The sequence below is a fragment of the Pogoniulus pusillus genome, chromosome 6 (assembly GCF_015220805.1).
Source record: "Pogoniulus pusillus isolate bPogPus1 chromosome 6, bPogPus1.pri, whole genome shotgun sequence".
NCBI classification, from domain to species: Eukaryota; Metazoa; Chordata; class Aves; order Piciformes; family Lybiidae; genus Pogoniulus; species Pogoniulus pusillus.
Genome location: NC_087269.1, coordinates 19620441 through 19638336, shown reverse-complemented (window position 1 = coordinate 19638336; position 17896 = coordinate 19620441). Strand labels below are relative to the sequence as shown.

General features: G+C 43.6%; 1 protein-coding gene across 1 annotated transcript; it reads left to right on the top strand.

The window, feature by feature from the left end:
• The first annotated feature begins 1339 nt into the window (after positions 1-1339).
• Positions 1340-7141, top strand: C6H10orf71 (chromosome 6 C10orf71 homolog). The gene has a single exon (XM_064144762.1). The coding sequence runs from the start codon at positions 1415-1417 to the stop codon at positions 6050-6052; it is 4638 nt and encodes a 1545-aa protein (XP_064000832.1). The 5' UTR covers positions 1340-1414; the 3' UTR covers positions 6053-7141.
• Positions 7142-17896: the final 10755 nt, after the last annotated feature.

Sequence of the window (17896 nt, the reverse complement as noted above, 5' to 3'; positions counted from 1 at the left end):
CTCCTCGACTTAAAATATGCCAAGCCAATCATGCCTGCATATGGGTGGCTAAAGGATTTTACTCCAGCAATATTTGCTTGGAATAAAGTACAGCATCCTCTTTACCTGTGGTGCCATTCTGCTTTCTCCTAGAAGGATTCTGCTCAGGGTAGTTGCCACAGGACACCTCCAGCATGCCATCTCTATGACCGCATTTTCTGCAGTCATGAGCTAAAGATGACTGTGCTAGTTTGAAGCAGGCTAGAACGTTTTGGTGAGAAGAACTAGATTACAGGCTGTAAAAGGAAAACAGTGGTGATGTCTACTCCACGCCTAGGCTTGCTGAGATGTACAGGAACAAGAAATAAAAACATAGATCACCACTCTCACTGGGGCTGCTGGCTGAGCTGCATCTTACTCTCTAACCTCACCCTCCATTTTTGGACTAATCCACTTTGCTTCCTAACCCTCTGGCCGAACCTCCATTCTTCCTTGGGACTGGGGTAGGGTTGAGAGGGATAGGGGGAAGGTGAAGGGGTGGTAGAGAGCCTGTCCTGGGGACTCAGGTTTCTGGGAGGGGAGTTGTGTTTCTGTTTTACCTTTTTACCTTGTATATTTCTGTGTATAACTGTATATGCTGTAAATATCTGCTTGTATATTGTGCTAGCTCTAAATATAAGCTTCATTCATATTTCCAGAGCCAGCTGAGTCTAGTCTGGGTGAATTCTAAAGTGTGGGGGGGCAGGGAACACCCAAAACATCACAATGACTGAGAATACAATCTCCTATAATAACTTTATTTTTAACAAAATAGTTCATAATAATGATGTCTTTCCATGAGTTTTGTCAGCTGTTCCTTCCTTTTGAAGGTAGTGTACAATGATGCACAAAGTGATGCTCTTTTTTGAATTTGCTCCCTAATTATTACTTTTTAAAGGCTGACTTTCTTAGCTAAATCTGTGCACATCACTTGGAAGGGTTTATGGTTGGAATTTGACACTTATATCCTTGTTTAAGAAACTAAGTAAAGAAACTGAGATAAGCCCACTTTTTTTAATGGCACTTTCAAGAAATTAATCTACCAGTTTAGCTACTACCTACTTGATATGGCCAAAACAACAACTATTTTTTGTGGTATTTATTGTGTTGCTACCATCTTGTTCAGAATGAATGTTGAAGAAAATTAGTCAGTGACTGATATATCTGGAAAAATGCTCTCTGTTTGATCCAAAAAGTAACGTACAATGTTTGGCTTTGCAGAGAAGGCAGCCTCCTTCAGCTATTCTGTGAGATGAATTGATGTGCAGCAGCATCGTCTAGAGGAATCGCTTCGTGTTTGTGAATTGCAAGTAGCTGGAGCCACCCCACACAGTCATCTGCCCGTTTGACACTGAAATTAATCCTTTGGATACTTTGTTCGTGACTCCCATGAACAATGCAGGGAAATAAGAAACATACAGAAGGACACAGTGACTCCTCGAGTATTGGGAGTCTCCTGGATGACACAGACAGAGAGGTAAGCAGCCTCACGGACCGGGCTTTCAAAAGTTTGTGTGTGGCAGAACTTGAAGACTCCTACAATGAACCAGATCTTGCCATTTCACCTGACTTTGCCCTCCAGTTCTCTGCTAAATTTCACCCAGGAACGCTGAGCTATGCCATCAAGAAGAGCAACATCTGTAACAAACTAACAGCAAGAAACAACGAACATACCATATCGGCTTCCACATTCCAGCAGTTACCAAAGTGTGCTCCAGAGGAGAACAGGATTGCCAAAAATAACACCTCTTCCACGGAAAGGAAAAATCTGAGTTTGCCAGTCACTGGTCCAAGGAACAATAAACATGCTTCCAAAGTGTCCTCACTGATTAGAACATTTGATAAGACTGCAGACCAAGGGCCAGGAGGTTCCCCAATAGCCATTAAGCAGCCCAGTAAGAACAGCTTTCAAAAATGGAAACTAAACCATGGAAATTATAAGGCTTGCTTGGATGACACGGACATTTTAAGCAACCATAAGGAACTTTCTCAACTTTCTGAGGCTAGCCAAGATAGCCACTGTCTCAGTGGCAAACATGAGCCACTAGAAAGACCTAATGAAATAGACCTGAGTTATTGTGACTCTGAAAGTTACTATCCTGTGCTGATTGAGATGTCAAAAGTAGCCAAGTCAAATTTTTCCCGTTCATCTAAAAAAACTTTGAAAAACAGAAGTGTTAAAATTAATGAACCAGCAAAAAAAGGTAATTTTCTTCACAGTGAAAACAGTGCTTTTGAGTCATGGAATGTTCATCACAAAAAACTGACCGAAAAGGAGGAACCTGTCAATATAAATGTGGAAAAAGAAGACCTTACATACCTGGAAGAAGCACCCTTTATTAAAGGATCTCAAACACAGGATCACAAATTGCCGCCTCTCAAGAGTACTGTTGCTAAAAAACAGAAGAAAGATTTTCAAGAGAAGCCAACTCCACCAGAAACTGCTTTCAGCATTCCTCTCTCAGCTGTACATGTACCTCAGGAAACCCTCCCTTCAGACACCAAATTTCCTGCTGCTCTTCCTCCCACACCACCTCCAAGGACCCATGTGCACCAGCATCCTCCTCAACCACCCCCTGTCCCACATGCACTTCCTCTTCTACCCCCTACCCATCAGAGCCGTTCCCCAACACCTCCTACACCTGAACCGCCTCCTGTGCCACCACACCCAATGTCAGTTCAGCTTTCCCCCCTTGCCTTGTCTCAGGCCTCTGTGTCACCTCAGTCTGTGTCCTACAGGATGGTTTCACCCTCACCTATGTCCCAGGCACCCAGTCCACCTGCACCAAGAACCCAGGCCCCCTTAGCCAAAGAGGAGGTCCTCAGTTCTCAACTCAGTAATACCTGTCCTCCCTGGAGGAGACAGAGGGCTACAAAAGGGGGAGCAGAGAGGAGGCAAGCTTCAAAGGAGACATTCACAGTCAGCGATGACACGTGGACATTGTCTGAACAGGTGACTGGTGCTGAACCTGGTCTGGATGTGACTCCTCTAGCTAAACAGGTAAATTCCCATGGATCAATCAGTTCCTCTTTCAACATCACTGAACTCCTAACACCCATCATACCACCAAAGCAGGAGATGGAACCTGTAGAAAGTGAGCTGATACCATTAACCCCTCCTCCAGCAGAGAGCATGGCATTGAGAGACCAGCATGGAAGCACATTTACTGATTACAGGTCTCGGGATAGTTACAAATCGAAAGCTTCAAGTTTGTTATTCAACTTGAAGGATGTGCGCAAACGCGTTAAAAGCATTTATACTCCTTCTCCCCTCTTAAGGGCCTTGGAGGAGAAAAACAGAACTAGGGGAAGTATAAAAAGTAGCACAGAAATGAATGCCTCACTTCTGACTTCACAAGAAGTAAGCAACAAAAATATTGTAGAGAAAGATGAATTGAGTGATATAGCCTCCATGTTGTCTGGCAGTGTCCATGAAAAGGACAATAAAACTGATTTAACTGGGCACTTCACAGACAATTACCTGACTTTGAGTTCACCCCAGACAACAGCAGACCTTTTATTTTACCAGACTGGAGACAACTTGCAGCAAGATAATTCAAAACATCAAGATCTGGTTAAAAATGCAGGGGATAATGAAAACCTCCCCTTGTTCAGACATGAATCAAATGAACTTGATTTAAGAAAGCATCAGCAGTATCCATCACCAAAGCCATTCAATAATGACAATACAGCTACAACAACTGAGCAGTCTATGCAAAGTCCCAGTGTCCAGGCTGAGGAAAATGAGGCACAGACTGCTATTCAGAATGATATTTTCAGTTTCAAAGCACTCCCAAACCAACTTTCACCAGCAGAGGATGTGCCTTATCGTGGCACCCAAACCAGTATGGCAGTACCTGGCCATGAAGCACAAGGCAAAAGAAGCACTAGTTCTTCAGAGCAATCGTTTGTCTCCACAGTAGAGCAGCCACTTCAGGAGGAGCTATCTCCACCAGTGCCCCTGATGCAGAAGGCACACCTTCAAGAAAGCCAGGGGACTAAGAGTGAAATGGGTACAGATAATAAGAAAAACCACAAAGAGAGAGGAAAAGATATTGAGGAAGATGAACCACAGTATTATGCTTGTACCAGTTCTAGTACTAGTGCAGCAGAGACGAGAGAGGGGGAAGCTGCTGAAAATGAACAGAGGAACTTGCTGACAGAGAAAGTAAGAGAGAAAATGGAAGAGGTCAAGAGCATGGATTCTGCTTCTGACACTGCAAGGGACATGTCTCTCCCTAGGTCTGAGGAACCACAACCACCACCACCTTCAAGCTCAACAAAACCCAGTCTGTTTATGATTAAAGATAACACATTCAGGTCACCTCAAGTCATAAGGGCTGTCAAGCTGCCCCTGTTTAGGTCCTTTTCTCTGGATGATACAGTGAGCAGCAGTTATAAGGAAATGGAAAGTAGGTTTATGACCCCAGCAGAGTGCAACAAGCGGCACCGAAATATGTTGCGTGCCCAGGAGATAGGCTGGTTGGCATCAAGGTGCAGAGGGCAGCAGGATGTGAAGGATGGTGTAGCTGACAGAGGGAAAGAGGCCAGTGAGTCTGGATCTACTTCAGCAACACTGGATCCTAGTATTTTGGAAGATGCAGGGAGTTTTTCATCAGGAAAGCTGATGGAAGAGAACAAAGAGACTTGTGCTTTGTTAAATAAAGTTGGGAAAACGAATGAGGAAAATGTCTGCAGATGGAAAGAGAAGTCCCAGGCCAGGAAGGCAAGGCATAGCTTAACACAGCCTAATTTAGGCCTGGAAAGTGACCAAGCACAAAATAACCCCAACTATCCCACAGAAAGAAAGGCAAATTACTTTAAGAATCATCATTTATCTAATCGCAAGGGTGGCTCTTGTGCAAAAAAAATAATTACCAGGGACACAATTTCCCCTGTGAGTGCTTCCATACCAGAGAACCACATATGTTCTCCAGTATCTCATGAAGCCTTAGAGGACATCCTACATACAGAAGGTGAACCAGTTTTGCTAGACAGTCTTGCATGCTCTACTGTTCCAAGCCCCACGACGCACTCTCTTGCTGCCAGTTTGTCATCAGACAAACCAAAAATTTCTGGCCTTAGAGAGACAGAGGATGCTATAAACCCTGGTGTGCTGCACATGGTACTAAAGAACCAACCTGGTATGTCTGCAGAAGAGATACTTGATTCAACAAGGAGGAATCTGCTTTCTGATTCTACTGGGGAAGCTGAGAGACTGGAGCTCAGGGGACTTGGGGAGAGAGCAGCAGGAAAGCCTCCTGCTGTGCCACCAAAAACAGAAAAGGCTCTGCGGCGAGCCAAAAAACTGGCAAGCAGGAGAAGGAAAATGCAAGAGCAGCAGAGAAAACATCAGACTGAATGTACAGATGCTGTAGATAGAAAGGCTTCTCATTCTGGACAGACACAAGCATCTCATTCACCCTTGGGTTATTCTCCTCCCCATCCTCCCCCCCACTCCACCATTACTGCCATGGAAATCGGTGCTGGAATAGACAGTGGTGTATCAGCAGCAAGCCCTTCACCCTCTTTGACCCAGCGTAAACTCCTCCAAGACCCTGACTCTGGTCAATACTATGTCATTGATTTACCAGCTGAAGTTAATTTAAAAACATTTTATGATCCAGAAACTGGAAAATATGTTCAAGTGTCAGTCCCTTCCTCAGAAGGGAACATACACAAGCCCCCCTCTTCAGGAATTATTAATTCTCCCTATGCCTCCTACCCTAGAGTCATGCCTTTACCAGCTTCATCTGTAGCAGTGCTGAAGCCACCTTCTCAGCCCTCTGAACCTACCTGGTTAGTGCCAGCTGTACCAGGAGAACTAGCTGAACTACCCAAAGATGGTCATCAAGACTACAGATACATTGAAGCTGTGGATAGTCAGCCCTACATTGAACCAGCCTCTTACTCCTACAGGCAAGGCACTGAAGACACTCAAGTTCACTTAGGAAAAGACATGAGCCCAATCCCAAATACAGGTATAGTGTCCCTCAGTGATTTAGATGATTTTGCTGCTGAAGGAGTATCTTGAAAACTGAAGTAACAAAATATGCCAACGAGAGTTTTAAAGAACTATTTGGACAGATGAGCACATGAAAACACACACAGATTTGATGTTTGTACAACACTGTATGTCTGAATCTGGTTTGGGTGGGAAGGAAAATGATCTGACCATGCTGAATGATGCAAGGTGATGATCACTGAAGAAGAGTGAGTTTGAGTAAGCACTCAATTATCAGTGAGATGAAGGGGCAACACCACCTGAAAAAATAAATGCAACAGTATGAAGCCACCACTTGCTGCTACTGTTGCTTTACCATTATGGTGGCTGGCACTGCCAAAGCAAGGACCCTTTTGCCCAGATGTGTTGCATGATATATCACACAAAGTAAAACCTTTGAGACCATCTTGTCAGCCCTATGGGAACTAGGATAGATGCCACATCTGCTGAACTTTCCTCACTCACTGCCTTCAAACTGTATTGACAGATAGAAAGTGTATGGCTACAAGCATGCCATGAACCCAAGATTCCTTTTTTGCACACATTGATTGCCCAGCTGTTATTGACAAGATTGTATACTGGATGCACAATGCAACAGCCACGTCAAAAAACCTTTACACAAACAAAGTACAGCTGCAGCTGCTCTAGACCTCTCATATACTTTTGCAGTGTCCACTAACATGCTGCTGGATTCTTTCTATTTCTTGATAATCTCCAAGTATGTTCCCCTAGAGTCAGAGGTTGTTTATAATGCAGTTTAAAACTTCAACTTATCTTGATCCTTAGGCTGAAATATTTTGATAAGGAGCGAGGTCAGGTGAAATCCAACAGCGTTCAATTTTTTGTTAGGATGAGAAAACCTTTGCTTATTATAACTGAAATGCTTTCTGTTTTGTTTTGTTTTCAGGCACCCACTGAAACACAGCATTAACTTTTAAAATGTGAAAAAGATACCTAAGTTTGGTCTTGTAAACTCTGTGACTAAAACAAAAAATAAAATAAAAAGATAAAAGTCTGACGTTCTAGGAAAAGTGATTTGGTCTATCACTTTTCTTTGAAAGATCTGTATCAAAGTATCACTCGTCCTCACATAAACTCTTTTTTATCATCATAGATAATGAGAGAACCTTGGTGGACAGATGGAAAATTTGACTGTATTGTGTCTACTTATAAATATCTATATTTGGAATATTGTGTTACCTTGTCTCATTTTGATACTGCTTTCCCCAATTCAGCTTGAAATGCAGGAGCTCCAAGGGCAGATTATACCAATGATTTTTCAGCCCAATTCACATCTTAGGCTATTTTTGCAGGACTGTTTTCAGCCAACTGACTCTTGGCTTCCTGGAGAGAAAGGAAGAGAAATCAGTCCTTTTGTTCATAAGTACAACAAGGAGATGGGACACAGGCCCTGCGCCACTCTTCCAGTGTCAATATATGTGGTAGAGGTTTTCTGGAGCAAATTCTTAATTTTGCAGGACTGAGGCTGCTCTCAGGACACAGACCAACACTTGGTGGTTTGACTCCTTAACCTGAACTCAGCTCCCAGCCTTCCTCCCGTACAAAAGCCCTGATCCCATCAGACACTTCCTTTCATCAGTGGCATTTGCTAAATGATGACTAGAGAAACTCTAAGGGTATCTCTTCAATGATTTCAGTGGGGGGTTGGATTTAGCCTTTGATGATTTTCTGAGGCTCATTTCACCTGCTGTGCAGAGCTGTGTCAGGTTTGCCATTTTGTGATTTGACAGCGGACAGTTGCAGCAGAGGCGCAGGGTGGAAATGAAGAAGCTCATGCTAGTTTGGTTTGTGTTTTGATCCAGATGCTGTTGGGGAGGGGGATCCTGCCCGTGCGCCGGTTGTGGCGGAGGGGAGAAATTAATTCATGCGAGAGGATATTTTATAAATATATATATTTATTAACTTCCAATATTCCAACTCTCACCACCCCCAACCGCTGAACTTTAATATATCTACAGATACTTTAATATATCTACAGAAACTTATTAATAACTAGCAAACATTGAAACTATTAACAGAGAGAGTTTTCCCCACGGCTTAATGTCGCTTGGGGTCTTACACTATAATCTGCTTTCTGCTTTGTGGCAGAGGTAACAGAAATTACAGAGGCATCCAAGTATTTACTCACAATTCGGATTGATCAATAATCACCCTCCAGAGCTATGTCACAGCCTATTGCAAGTGTCCAATTCTTCAGGGTCTCTGCCTGTGGACTTTGAGGCTGGAGTCCTCTGGTTTCAGGGGAAATGGCAGTCTCTGACCTTGTGCTGCTGGATCCTGCTGGCTGCCCTCTCCAGGGGTACACAGGAAGGATCTCCAGGTGCAGAAGTAGGATTCTGTGCAGTCTGAGCATGGGTCTAACACTGACTAAAGGCAGGCATAAAGCTGCAAGGCAGTACACAGGCAGGCAAGCAAGCAACGTGGCGGAGATGCAAGTAATGTGGGGAAAGCTGCACGTGAGCCTGTGCACCCCTATTTATTAAATGTGAGTTAATGGCCTCATTGGCCACTCGAATGAGCCATCAGGTTGGCAGTCAGCCAAACCTTACCATACTAGGCTAAACCCACAGGCCTGGACTCCAAATACAGGAATCGCGTGGGCCTAGCACCAGGCAGGCACGAGCTGGGCGTGTGGGGACTCACACAATCTGTGTCCTGGGCAACTGACTTTATGGCCCCGGTCTGTTGTGCCCCTTTGTGCTCGTTTACCCCTGGTGCAGGCAGAGAGACATGTCCAGGCAGAGCAGGCATAAATAAGCCTGCTTTTGGGCCTACAGGCCCTCCACAACAGTGCCCACACTTGAATAAACATTTATTGTTCAGTCTCCACCCTTGAAAGTTTGCAACACCTGACTGGATAAAGCCCTGAACAGCTTGTGCTGGCCTCAGAGCTAACCCTCCTTGAACAGGCCTGAGATCTCTTACGGTCTGAAGTGTTGCATAATCTTAACTCTGCAAGCACTGAAATTTTTGAGCCAACTTTGCCTTGGAACTCAGAAAATACAGTCTTTCTGGGGAGGAGCTCACTTTGAAAGAAGTAAAAAAGAGAATTTCAAAACCAAGAGTGTTTCAGGAATAAGGTTCAATTTTCAAGTTGTTAGATTAAGGTAAATAGCTTCTGATATGGATGCCGTTCATGTTGCATTTCTCAGTTGCTGCCGCTGTATACTGCATAATGTCTCTCCATCACAGAGCAGAATGTAATCTACATGTTAAAATACAGATTAATAAACCTTCTAATTTTGTCAGTGCTACATTTAGACAGAACCTACATAATCTGGTTTGTTTGGTATTTGTGGTGGTTTAGGCTGTTACTCGCCCCCCTACACTTTTTGAATTTGCCCCAGCTAACTCAGAAGGGCTCTGGGAATATAAATGAAGCTATTTATTTACAGCAGCACAATATACAAGCAGCTATTTACAGTATATACAGTTATATACAGAAATATACAAAGGAAAAGTAATACAGAAGCACAACTCCCCTCCCAGAAACCTGAGTCCCCAGGAGGGGTTCTCAAGCCACCCCAACACCTCCCCCTGCCCCTCTCAACCTTACCCCAAATCCTGAGAAAGAATAGAGGTGCAGCGAAGAGGTTAAGAAGGAAGGTTAGTGGCAGTGAGGTTAAGGAGATGTGGCTCGGTCTGAAGGCAAAGGCAGAGTGAGAAACAAAATAGAGAAAGTTATCTAATGTTTACTTCTTGTTCCCAGACCTCTCAGCGAGACTGATGAGGGAAGGAGACACAACCATTATTTTCCTTTCATATCCAATTATCTAGTTCTTTTCACCAAAACATTTCAGCCTGCTTCAAACTAGCACAGAAGTCAAAAAGTAGGCAGACTCTCAGAGGACAGGGTAAAAGCTTACTTTCCATGGGGAGACTGTGGATAGAAGGCAATGTGTACACAGATATAAATTCAATTATATTTGATAAGCAAAATATACAACTACAATTTTTAATAAATCCTTCTTGCTTGGTTAAGTGCCATTTCATTGCTAATCAGTCCTGCAGATTTATTCTGGTCTCCAAAATCTTGTCAGTGATGGTTTAACATTTTTCTTCAGTTTATCTTATTGTTTGTTGCATTATCATAGTATCACAGTATCATCAGGGTTGGAAGAGACCTCACAGATCATCAAGTCCAACCCTTTACCACAGAGCTCAAGGCTAGACCATGGCACCAAGTGCCACGTCCAACCTTGCCTTGAACAGCCCCAGGGACGGCGACTCCACCACCTCCCCGGGCAGCCCATTCCAGTGTCCAATGACTCTCTCAGGGAAGAACTTTCTCCTCACCTCAAGCCTAAATTTCCCCTGGCGCAGCCTGAGGCTGTGTCCTCTCGTTCTGGCGCTGGCCACCTGAGAGAAGAGAGCAACCTCCTCCTGGCCACAACCACCCCTCAGGTAGTTGTAGACAGCAATAAGGTCACCCCTGAGCCTCCTCTTCTCCAGGCTAACCAATCCCAGCTCCCTCAGCCTCTCCTCATAGGGCTGTGCTCAAGGCCTCTCACCAGCCTCATCGCCCTTCTCTGGACACGCTCAAGCATCTCAACGTCCCTTTTAAACTGGGGGGCCCAGAACTGAACACAGTACTCAAGGTGTGGTCTAACCAGTGCAGAGTACAGGGGCAGAATGACCTCCCTGCTCCTGCTGACCACACCATTCCTGATGCATTATGAAGCACAATGGTGACTCTTTGCAAAGGGATTTTGGCTCACTCTTTGTCCAGACTGGCAATTTTATTTACATCTGCTCTGCTTTGATCCCTGACTAGCCAATCAGTCCTTCCTGAGAACAAAAGTGGTACTGTGGTTTGAATATGACAGGGACTAAACACAAAAGTTAGATAGTTATGTTTTTTACCACAAATACATTGACAGATTTGCATATATGTGCTTGGAAGATATACTATGTTTCCTTTCTGAGTAAATAAAGGACTCTCAGTTTTATCCTCTCTCACTGAAAAAGCAGCAACAGAAGCTGCTGACAGTGTACATAACAGGTTGCATGGGCTCTAGTGAATACATACAAATGTGTGATTTGGAGCAATTGGTGTACATCAGTCATTTTAATTAAAGGAACTCTGCTTCAGAGCCTTTTAGGAGATAGAAAGAACATGGAACACTTGAGTAAATTGAGCCTCAGTGTGAGCTTTGTTGGGTTTTCTTTGTGAAACGCTCATTACAACAACAGAGGCCAGTAATTAATTTATTTTGTCTTTGGGATGATTGTCGTGGTCTTATAATGACCTTACGTTCACCCTTGTCCTCTGATATTAAAAATAATGTTATAATTATGTGGTTTAAATTGATAGGGAATGGCTGAAAATGACCTGTGGTCTTCCCTTGCTTCTTTTTGTTATTCTCAGAGTTTTCATGATGGTGATTTTTTTTGCATTAAACAGTCAGGTCTTTGGTACTCTGTGGCCAGTTAGAGACTTGCTTCTAATATGTTATTGAACACACTCAGAAAGCAGCATTTCAATAGTGCAGAAGGGAAACAATTTCTGTCCCAACTGCCTAAAGCTCCATATTTCCACTAAAGCAGGTTTAACTCAGGTGTCTGGGGTGGCAGCTGGCAGTGCTAGAAAGTAAACACTTTCCCATGTCAAAGTCCATGTCAAATAAAGTCAGATTTGGGGTAGTTTGAAAGAAAGAGAGAGGGGGAAACTGTCAGAAGCAGGGATGATCTTTGGAATCCTTCTAGAAACAGAAAGAAGTTGGATTCCAGCAAAAAGTAAAAAATATTCAAAGCTGGAGATAAGCTTTCAAAAGCCAGGGCTTCTCAAAGTCAAACTGCCTCACAGATTAATTCTTCCCTGCGCTGGCTTGGAGTCCCTTGTCCTGGAGCTCCCCAGTGTGTTCACACTCCTGCCTGCTGCCATTCAGTGTGAGAACCTACTCCTCTCACAACTACCCTTCCAGTTGTTTAAAGCTGTCATAGTGAATGTCAACACAAAAAGCACATTAAAAAGTTCCTCCCATGCTTGCTGCTATGTCACGAATAACAGTGCTGTCAACAACAATATGAAGCATTTTAGGTGAGCTAAGGTGGCCTTCTTCAGGACATTCCTTACATTTGCAGACAACACATGGCAGACAGACTCTGAGATAAAGAGCAACCCTTATTTCTATTCCCAGTGCTGATAAACTGCAGAGGATGAAACCTGGATCTAACCCAGGAGAGACTCATTCATTCTGTGATTGCACTGAGATTGATGAAAGCCTGTTGGCAGAACTGGTTTCTTCTGGCAAGCACAGCCCACCTGGATCAGGTCTCCTCAAACTGCATTCTTTCCCAAGGAATGTGGATAACAGCATTTCATAATTATTCTATGCCAGAGCTGGCTGTGGCCTGGTGAACTTTCCAACAGGAAAAGTCAGAAAGAAATTAAGAAAGAATGTCATATAAGACTGTGTTATTTTTGGTAATACATCCTGACACAGATTTATGCCTATATAGAGCTGTAGAGAGGTATGTCTATATGTCTACATAATTATATATGGAGTAGTAATGTTCCACTGAAGTGTCTGAACATGACCTAAATAGTACCCTTGAAATGTCCTTTGCATCTCCCACCTGTCCATTACTTGCAGGGTCTGTATCAAGGAAGCTCCAGTTTTCCCTGAGCCACTAGCACGGGGGGATGAATGTTCACCTTTTTCCACATTCTTGCCAGGATGTACCTGGGATGCCCTCATACCTTCATCTCTTGTGCTGGAGGAGTAAGTGGTCACTCTCACATAGACTCCTCTTGCTAAAGGTAGTTCATTTGCTGAGTCCTAGGCAGTCTTCCAGGCGGGCCAGGGGGAACTGTAAAGGGAGAAGAAGAAGCCATTTGGCTTAGTACACCCCCTTCATGAAACCACTGTGTTATCAACCCTATGACAACAAACACTTCTCCTGGCAACAGGATCAGGCCCAAGAGTCCGACCCAGCAGCATAACTGACCCTAGCACTGATCTTGCTAACAGTAAACCTCTTACCTTAGCAACCAGATGACCCCTAACATAAACCTAGCAGGATCAAATACCAGCTGGAGTACTGTCCCAAAAACCTACTGACACACAGCCAAGTCACACGACTACACCTTAGCAAGTGGTTTAAAAAAAAACCCTTATTTCAGCTTCTCCACTGCGAAACAAAACAAAACCACAAAACAAAACAAAAAACACCAACCCAACCCCAAGGCTGCTTTGCAAACACTGAAATTGAATGCAAAAATGCATATCTGGGATGGGTTGTTGGTTTGTTTTGTTATCTTGATAGCTGGAAATTGTCTGAAAAATTGATTTAAAAAATCCTGATTTCCTTACTTTTATATATAAGTAAGAGGCTGAGGGAGCTGGGGTTGTTTAGCCTAGAGAAGAGGAGGCTCAAGGGTGACCTCACTGCTGTCTACAACTACCTGAAGGGACATTGTAGCCAGGTGGGGGGTGGCCTCTTCTCCCAGGTAACCAGCAATAGAACAAGGGGACACAGTCTCAAGTTGTGCCAGGGTAGGTATAGGCTGGATGTTAGGAAGAAGTTCTTCACAGAGAGAGTGATTTCCCATTGGAACGGGCTGCCCAGGGAGGTGGTGGAGGCACCGACCCTGGAGGTGTTCAAGAAAAGACTGGATGAGGCACTTAGTGCCATGGTCTAGTTGGCTGGATAGGGCTGGGTGCTAGGTTGGACTGGATGATCTTGGAGGTCTCTTCCAACCTGGTTGATTCTACGATTCTATGATTCTATGTCTTCTCTTTTGGATTCCAACAACTTTTATAAGGTTTAAAAGTTGAAACTGAAGCAAAGTGGAACACCTTTTATAAGGTTTAGAAGTTGAAACTAAAGCAAAGTGGAACAACTTCTATAAGGTTTAGAAGTTGAAACTGAAGCAAAGTGGAACAACTTCTATAAGGTTTAGGAGTTGAAACTGAAGCAAAGCTTTTCAAATCTCTCACAATGTTTCAGATATTCCAAAGTGGTTTATTACTTTGCAGTTAGTTGGACTGAATATTGTTTGGAATTTTTTTGTTTTGTTTTGTTTTGTTCTTCCAGGGTTTTGGCTCTAGAGTGGGTTGTTTAGGCCGCCAAAAGGGCTGTGTGAACACAAAGAGTGTCCAGTCCAGTAACAGGCAAGTGCTCCCAGTGCCAACGTGGTCTGAGCCACTGTGGAGCTCCCTCTTGTGATGGGTATGTCTGAATACAGCCATCACACGACCAGCTCCAAACTGCCATTCTTGTTATTAATACTTTAGTAGGGGCCATTCCCACTGCTAACTAACTGTGTTTTCAAGTGCTAGAGGAACCTGATGGTAGTTTTATGTCTTTCTGGGCACCCAAGATGTGTTTAATGGTGTTGCAATATAGCTGCATCCCTGGAGTACGCTAAGAGAGGTCATCTGCTCTTGCTCAGTAGGACACTGGCCATGTGGTTTACAGTTGTCAATTTTTACTCTTCTCATCTGAAAAAGCCAAACAACAGTCTGGTCTTTGACAAGCTTCCAGACACATTTGGGCTGTCAGAGTGGCACTAATGTAAGAGCGATAGTATATTCGTACTGCACTTGAAGCTCTCTTTCAGGGGGCACAGCTTTCTCTGTAAAATTGAGCTTTGTGCCATAGCAGTAAGTCCATCCTTTAAATGCACTTAACCCAAACAGTAAAACAAAGGTTTTATACATGTGACTGCATCTTTACTATGGTCTTTTGCTGGAAAGGCATCGTCAGCCAAGATCACGTACACCTAACAGGTCTGAGCAAGAGGAAGCCTGTGATGCTCATATGCTACAGATAAAACTACAAGGATCTCAACATATGTTTTTTATTCTAGATAATCCCAAATCTAAAACTTCATTTATCCCCAATTCCCCCAAATGAATGCTCACAATGCTCTGTACAGGATGTTAACTAACATTGCACAGAGCAGACATCATCTTCCATATCATGCTGGGCTGTTTGAAGACTTTTCTGCCCCTTGCTGCTTTTTGCTATCTCTGCTGTCTCTGCCAGCAGAAGCACTTCACAAGGCAGCCTAAAAAGCTCCTTCTCACTGCCAGAATTATGATGAGCTCAAAAAGAGACAGATCCCAGTCAGGAAGCAGGGGGAAATGGGAGCAAAGTGTTAAAAGGTGTTGTCATTTGCAACATCTGGCCAACACATCTCCTTTGTGACAGGTGCTAAGGTTTGTTTCTCCATGGGTCTTGTTAAACTCTAGCCCAGATATATCCATCCCAACATGCAAGAGCTACTTCAGTTTGGCACATTTCAGTCCCAGAAACAAAGACTATGAAATTAAGGCTAACTCACTTGCCCAGTGGCAGTAAGAACAAGGAATCTATAGTGCCTTGGCTCCTCTGTTACTAGCTTATTAATGTAATTCTAAAATGTAATTAGTAACAACAACTCTCATTTATTCACTCCTTTAGTGTTTTCACAATGGTGTATTGCAGAACAAGAGAACCAGTATCTCTAAAGTAATTTTAATATGTATCTTATTCACTAGATTATTATTTAAGATCTGTGATTCGATCTGACCTGGGTAGAAGTTGGAAAGTTTCCAGAGTTTCCCATAAATAGGAGGCATCCCAGCCTCAGCATCTCTCCATATACTTGACATTTGTACCTATGATATTTTAACAAAATAAATTGAATCCAACCTGTGCTGCCTTAAAAGAAAATTCCAACCCAGATCTAGTGATTTCTTTGTGGGGGGGAAAAGTGTGGCACTGCTACTGCTGCACTGCTCCTCACTCACCTTTGTTGATGATGTGATGCAGCTCAGGCAGTGTGGCTTTGAACAGTAGGGTGGCATAGAGAGGCCTTAGATAGTTCGTGAACTCTTACTGAGGGGAGAACAACCCTCCCATAGAATCAAAGAATCAACCAGGTTGGAAGAGACCTCCAAGATCATCCAGTCCAACCTAGCACCCAGCCCTATCCAGTCATTGTCACCTAGACCATGGCACTAAGTGCCTCATCCAGTCTTTCCTTGAACACCTCCAGGGACGGTGACTCCACCACCTCCCTGGGCAGCCCATTCCAATGGCAAAAGGTATGGAGGCTGGTTCAATTGCTTTTAAAAGGGAGCTCTATGCAAGAAATACCTCACTTTGGTATGCGTGCAATGGGAAACCAAGAGTTATGTAGAGAACAAGATGGCTAGGCACAGTGCAAAAGGATCACGAATAAGAAATCACCAAAAAAGAAACCCTCCTCCTTCCTTCCAGCATGGGCCAAGGTTGCGAGCTCGATCTCACAGCCTTATACTGGAAGTAGAGATAAACATTGTGCAGCAAGTCCTGGGCTCTGCTGACAGAGAAATGTCTCTGTGGAGTGCATGATGCTGACTCAGTTAAATGCAGGTCCTGACTCCCATGGAGGGAAACCACACCAAAATGAGATGAAACCTCAGTTTGCACACACACACACAAATGAATTCCTGGCTGCTTGTTGTCTGTGTTATTTCTCTGCACAGCAAGCTGCAGCATCAATCTGGATTACTCCTATGTTCGAAGTATTCAGGTATTTGGCTTTCAGTGTGGGATTTTTAAACTTTACTTTCTGACCCCTGCTGAATGGTGATTGTGAAGTCCTCCCTGGAGAACCTCTGGCTGAGACCCAGTTAGGTTTAGAGCCAAAATATAAGTAGTGGTTCAGAAGAGAAATAGGATCAGCTTTTTTTCTCCTCTACATCTTTCTTCCCTGCCCACAGCCAATTTCTTGCACATTGCTACAGAAATATTTCTAATAAAACCAAACAACTCCCAGGGATGCTCACATTCCTTGCTGTGCCAGGGACTGGTGATCACATCAGCATCTTGGTTCTCAAGCATCTGCCAAAACTTGATGGCTTCAGTCAGCATGATGGAGCAAGAGTGAGCCAGCTGTGATATAACAGACAGAGTTTAGGTTCCTGGGGAGTCTTCTTTGCAGAGATGGGCTTCTTCATTTAATGGGCTTTGGATCTTATTTAACACATCAGCTCATGTACAGTGCGGGTGTAAAGAAGCTCTGTGTGTGTATAATAAAAACCCTCAGCCTATTCAACACCTAAGGGAGTCCTAATAAATTTGCCACTACAGCAAGTGCTCGTCTCTGAGGCAAGTACTGAATCCTGGAGTTTAATAAACAAAAATTCTAAAGCATAACTGAAAGGTAAACCAGTTCAGCTGACAAAGCAAACACAATTTAATTGGAAATCAAGTTTTCTTCTGGCCTTGGCCAGTCTCAAGGAACAGTATCCGAGCTGCCTTGGGACATATGGCTGCTCCTGAGGTACATTTTGTGATCATACTATCAGAAGGCACTGCTCAGAGCACACAAAAACTTGCATACCAGAACAGACCATGGCAGCTAATGAGTCATATGTATCCAGACCATTCATGCAGCAGAACATGGCTAAGTCTGTCAATAATGACATAATTCCAGATATTCACTGGTATGCAGCATTAATGTCATAGCATCCTGGCTTTTACTGGGGCTTAGAAAGTGGGGCAGTAACAACCACTCTGCCATTAGACCAGCCCAGAGAAGTGCCTGGTTCCTCTGTACAAACATCTGCCACAGTCTCAGGTGCTGTAGGGTGATTTAGCTAAACTATTAAGCTTAGAAGATCAGAAACAGCTTCAATGTTGCTGTCATCTTTTATGAGAAAATATAAGCACAAGGTAACTTTCAGGCCTGTCAAAACACATTCGGGGTGGACACTGGACCTGGAAATGATTCAGCCTGCACAAAAATGCTGCATTTCTTTTCTCTAAAATGGCATGAGTGCTGGTCATCTTTTCCTTCTGTGATTCATATTATGGGTTAGTTACAGCAGTGTTACAAAAGCACTGACTACAGAAGAAACTATCAAGGTTAAATAC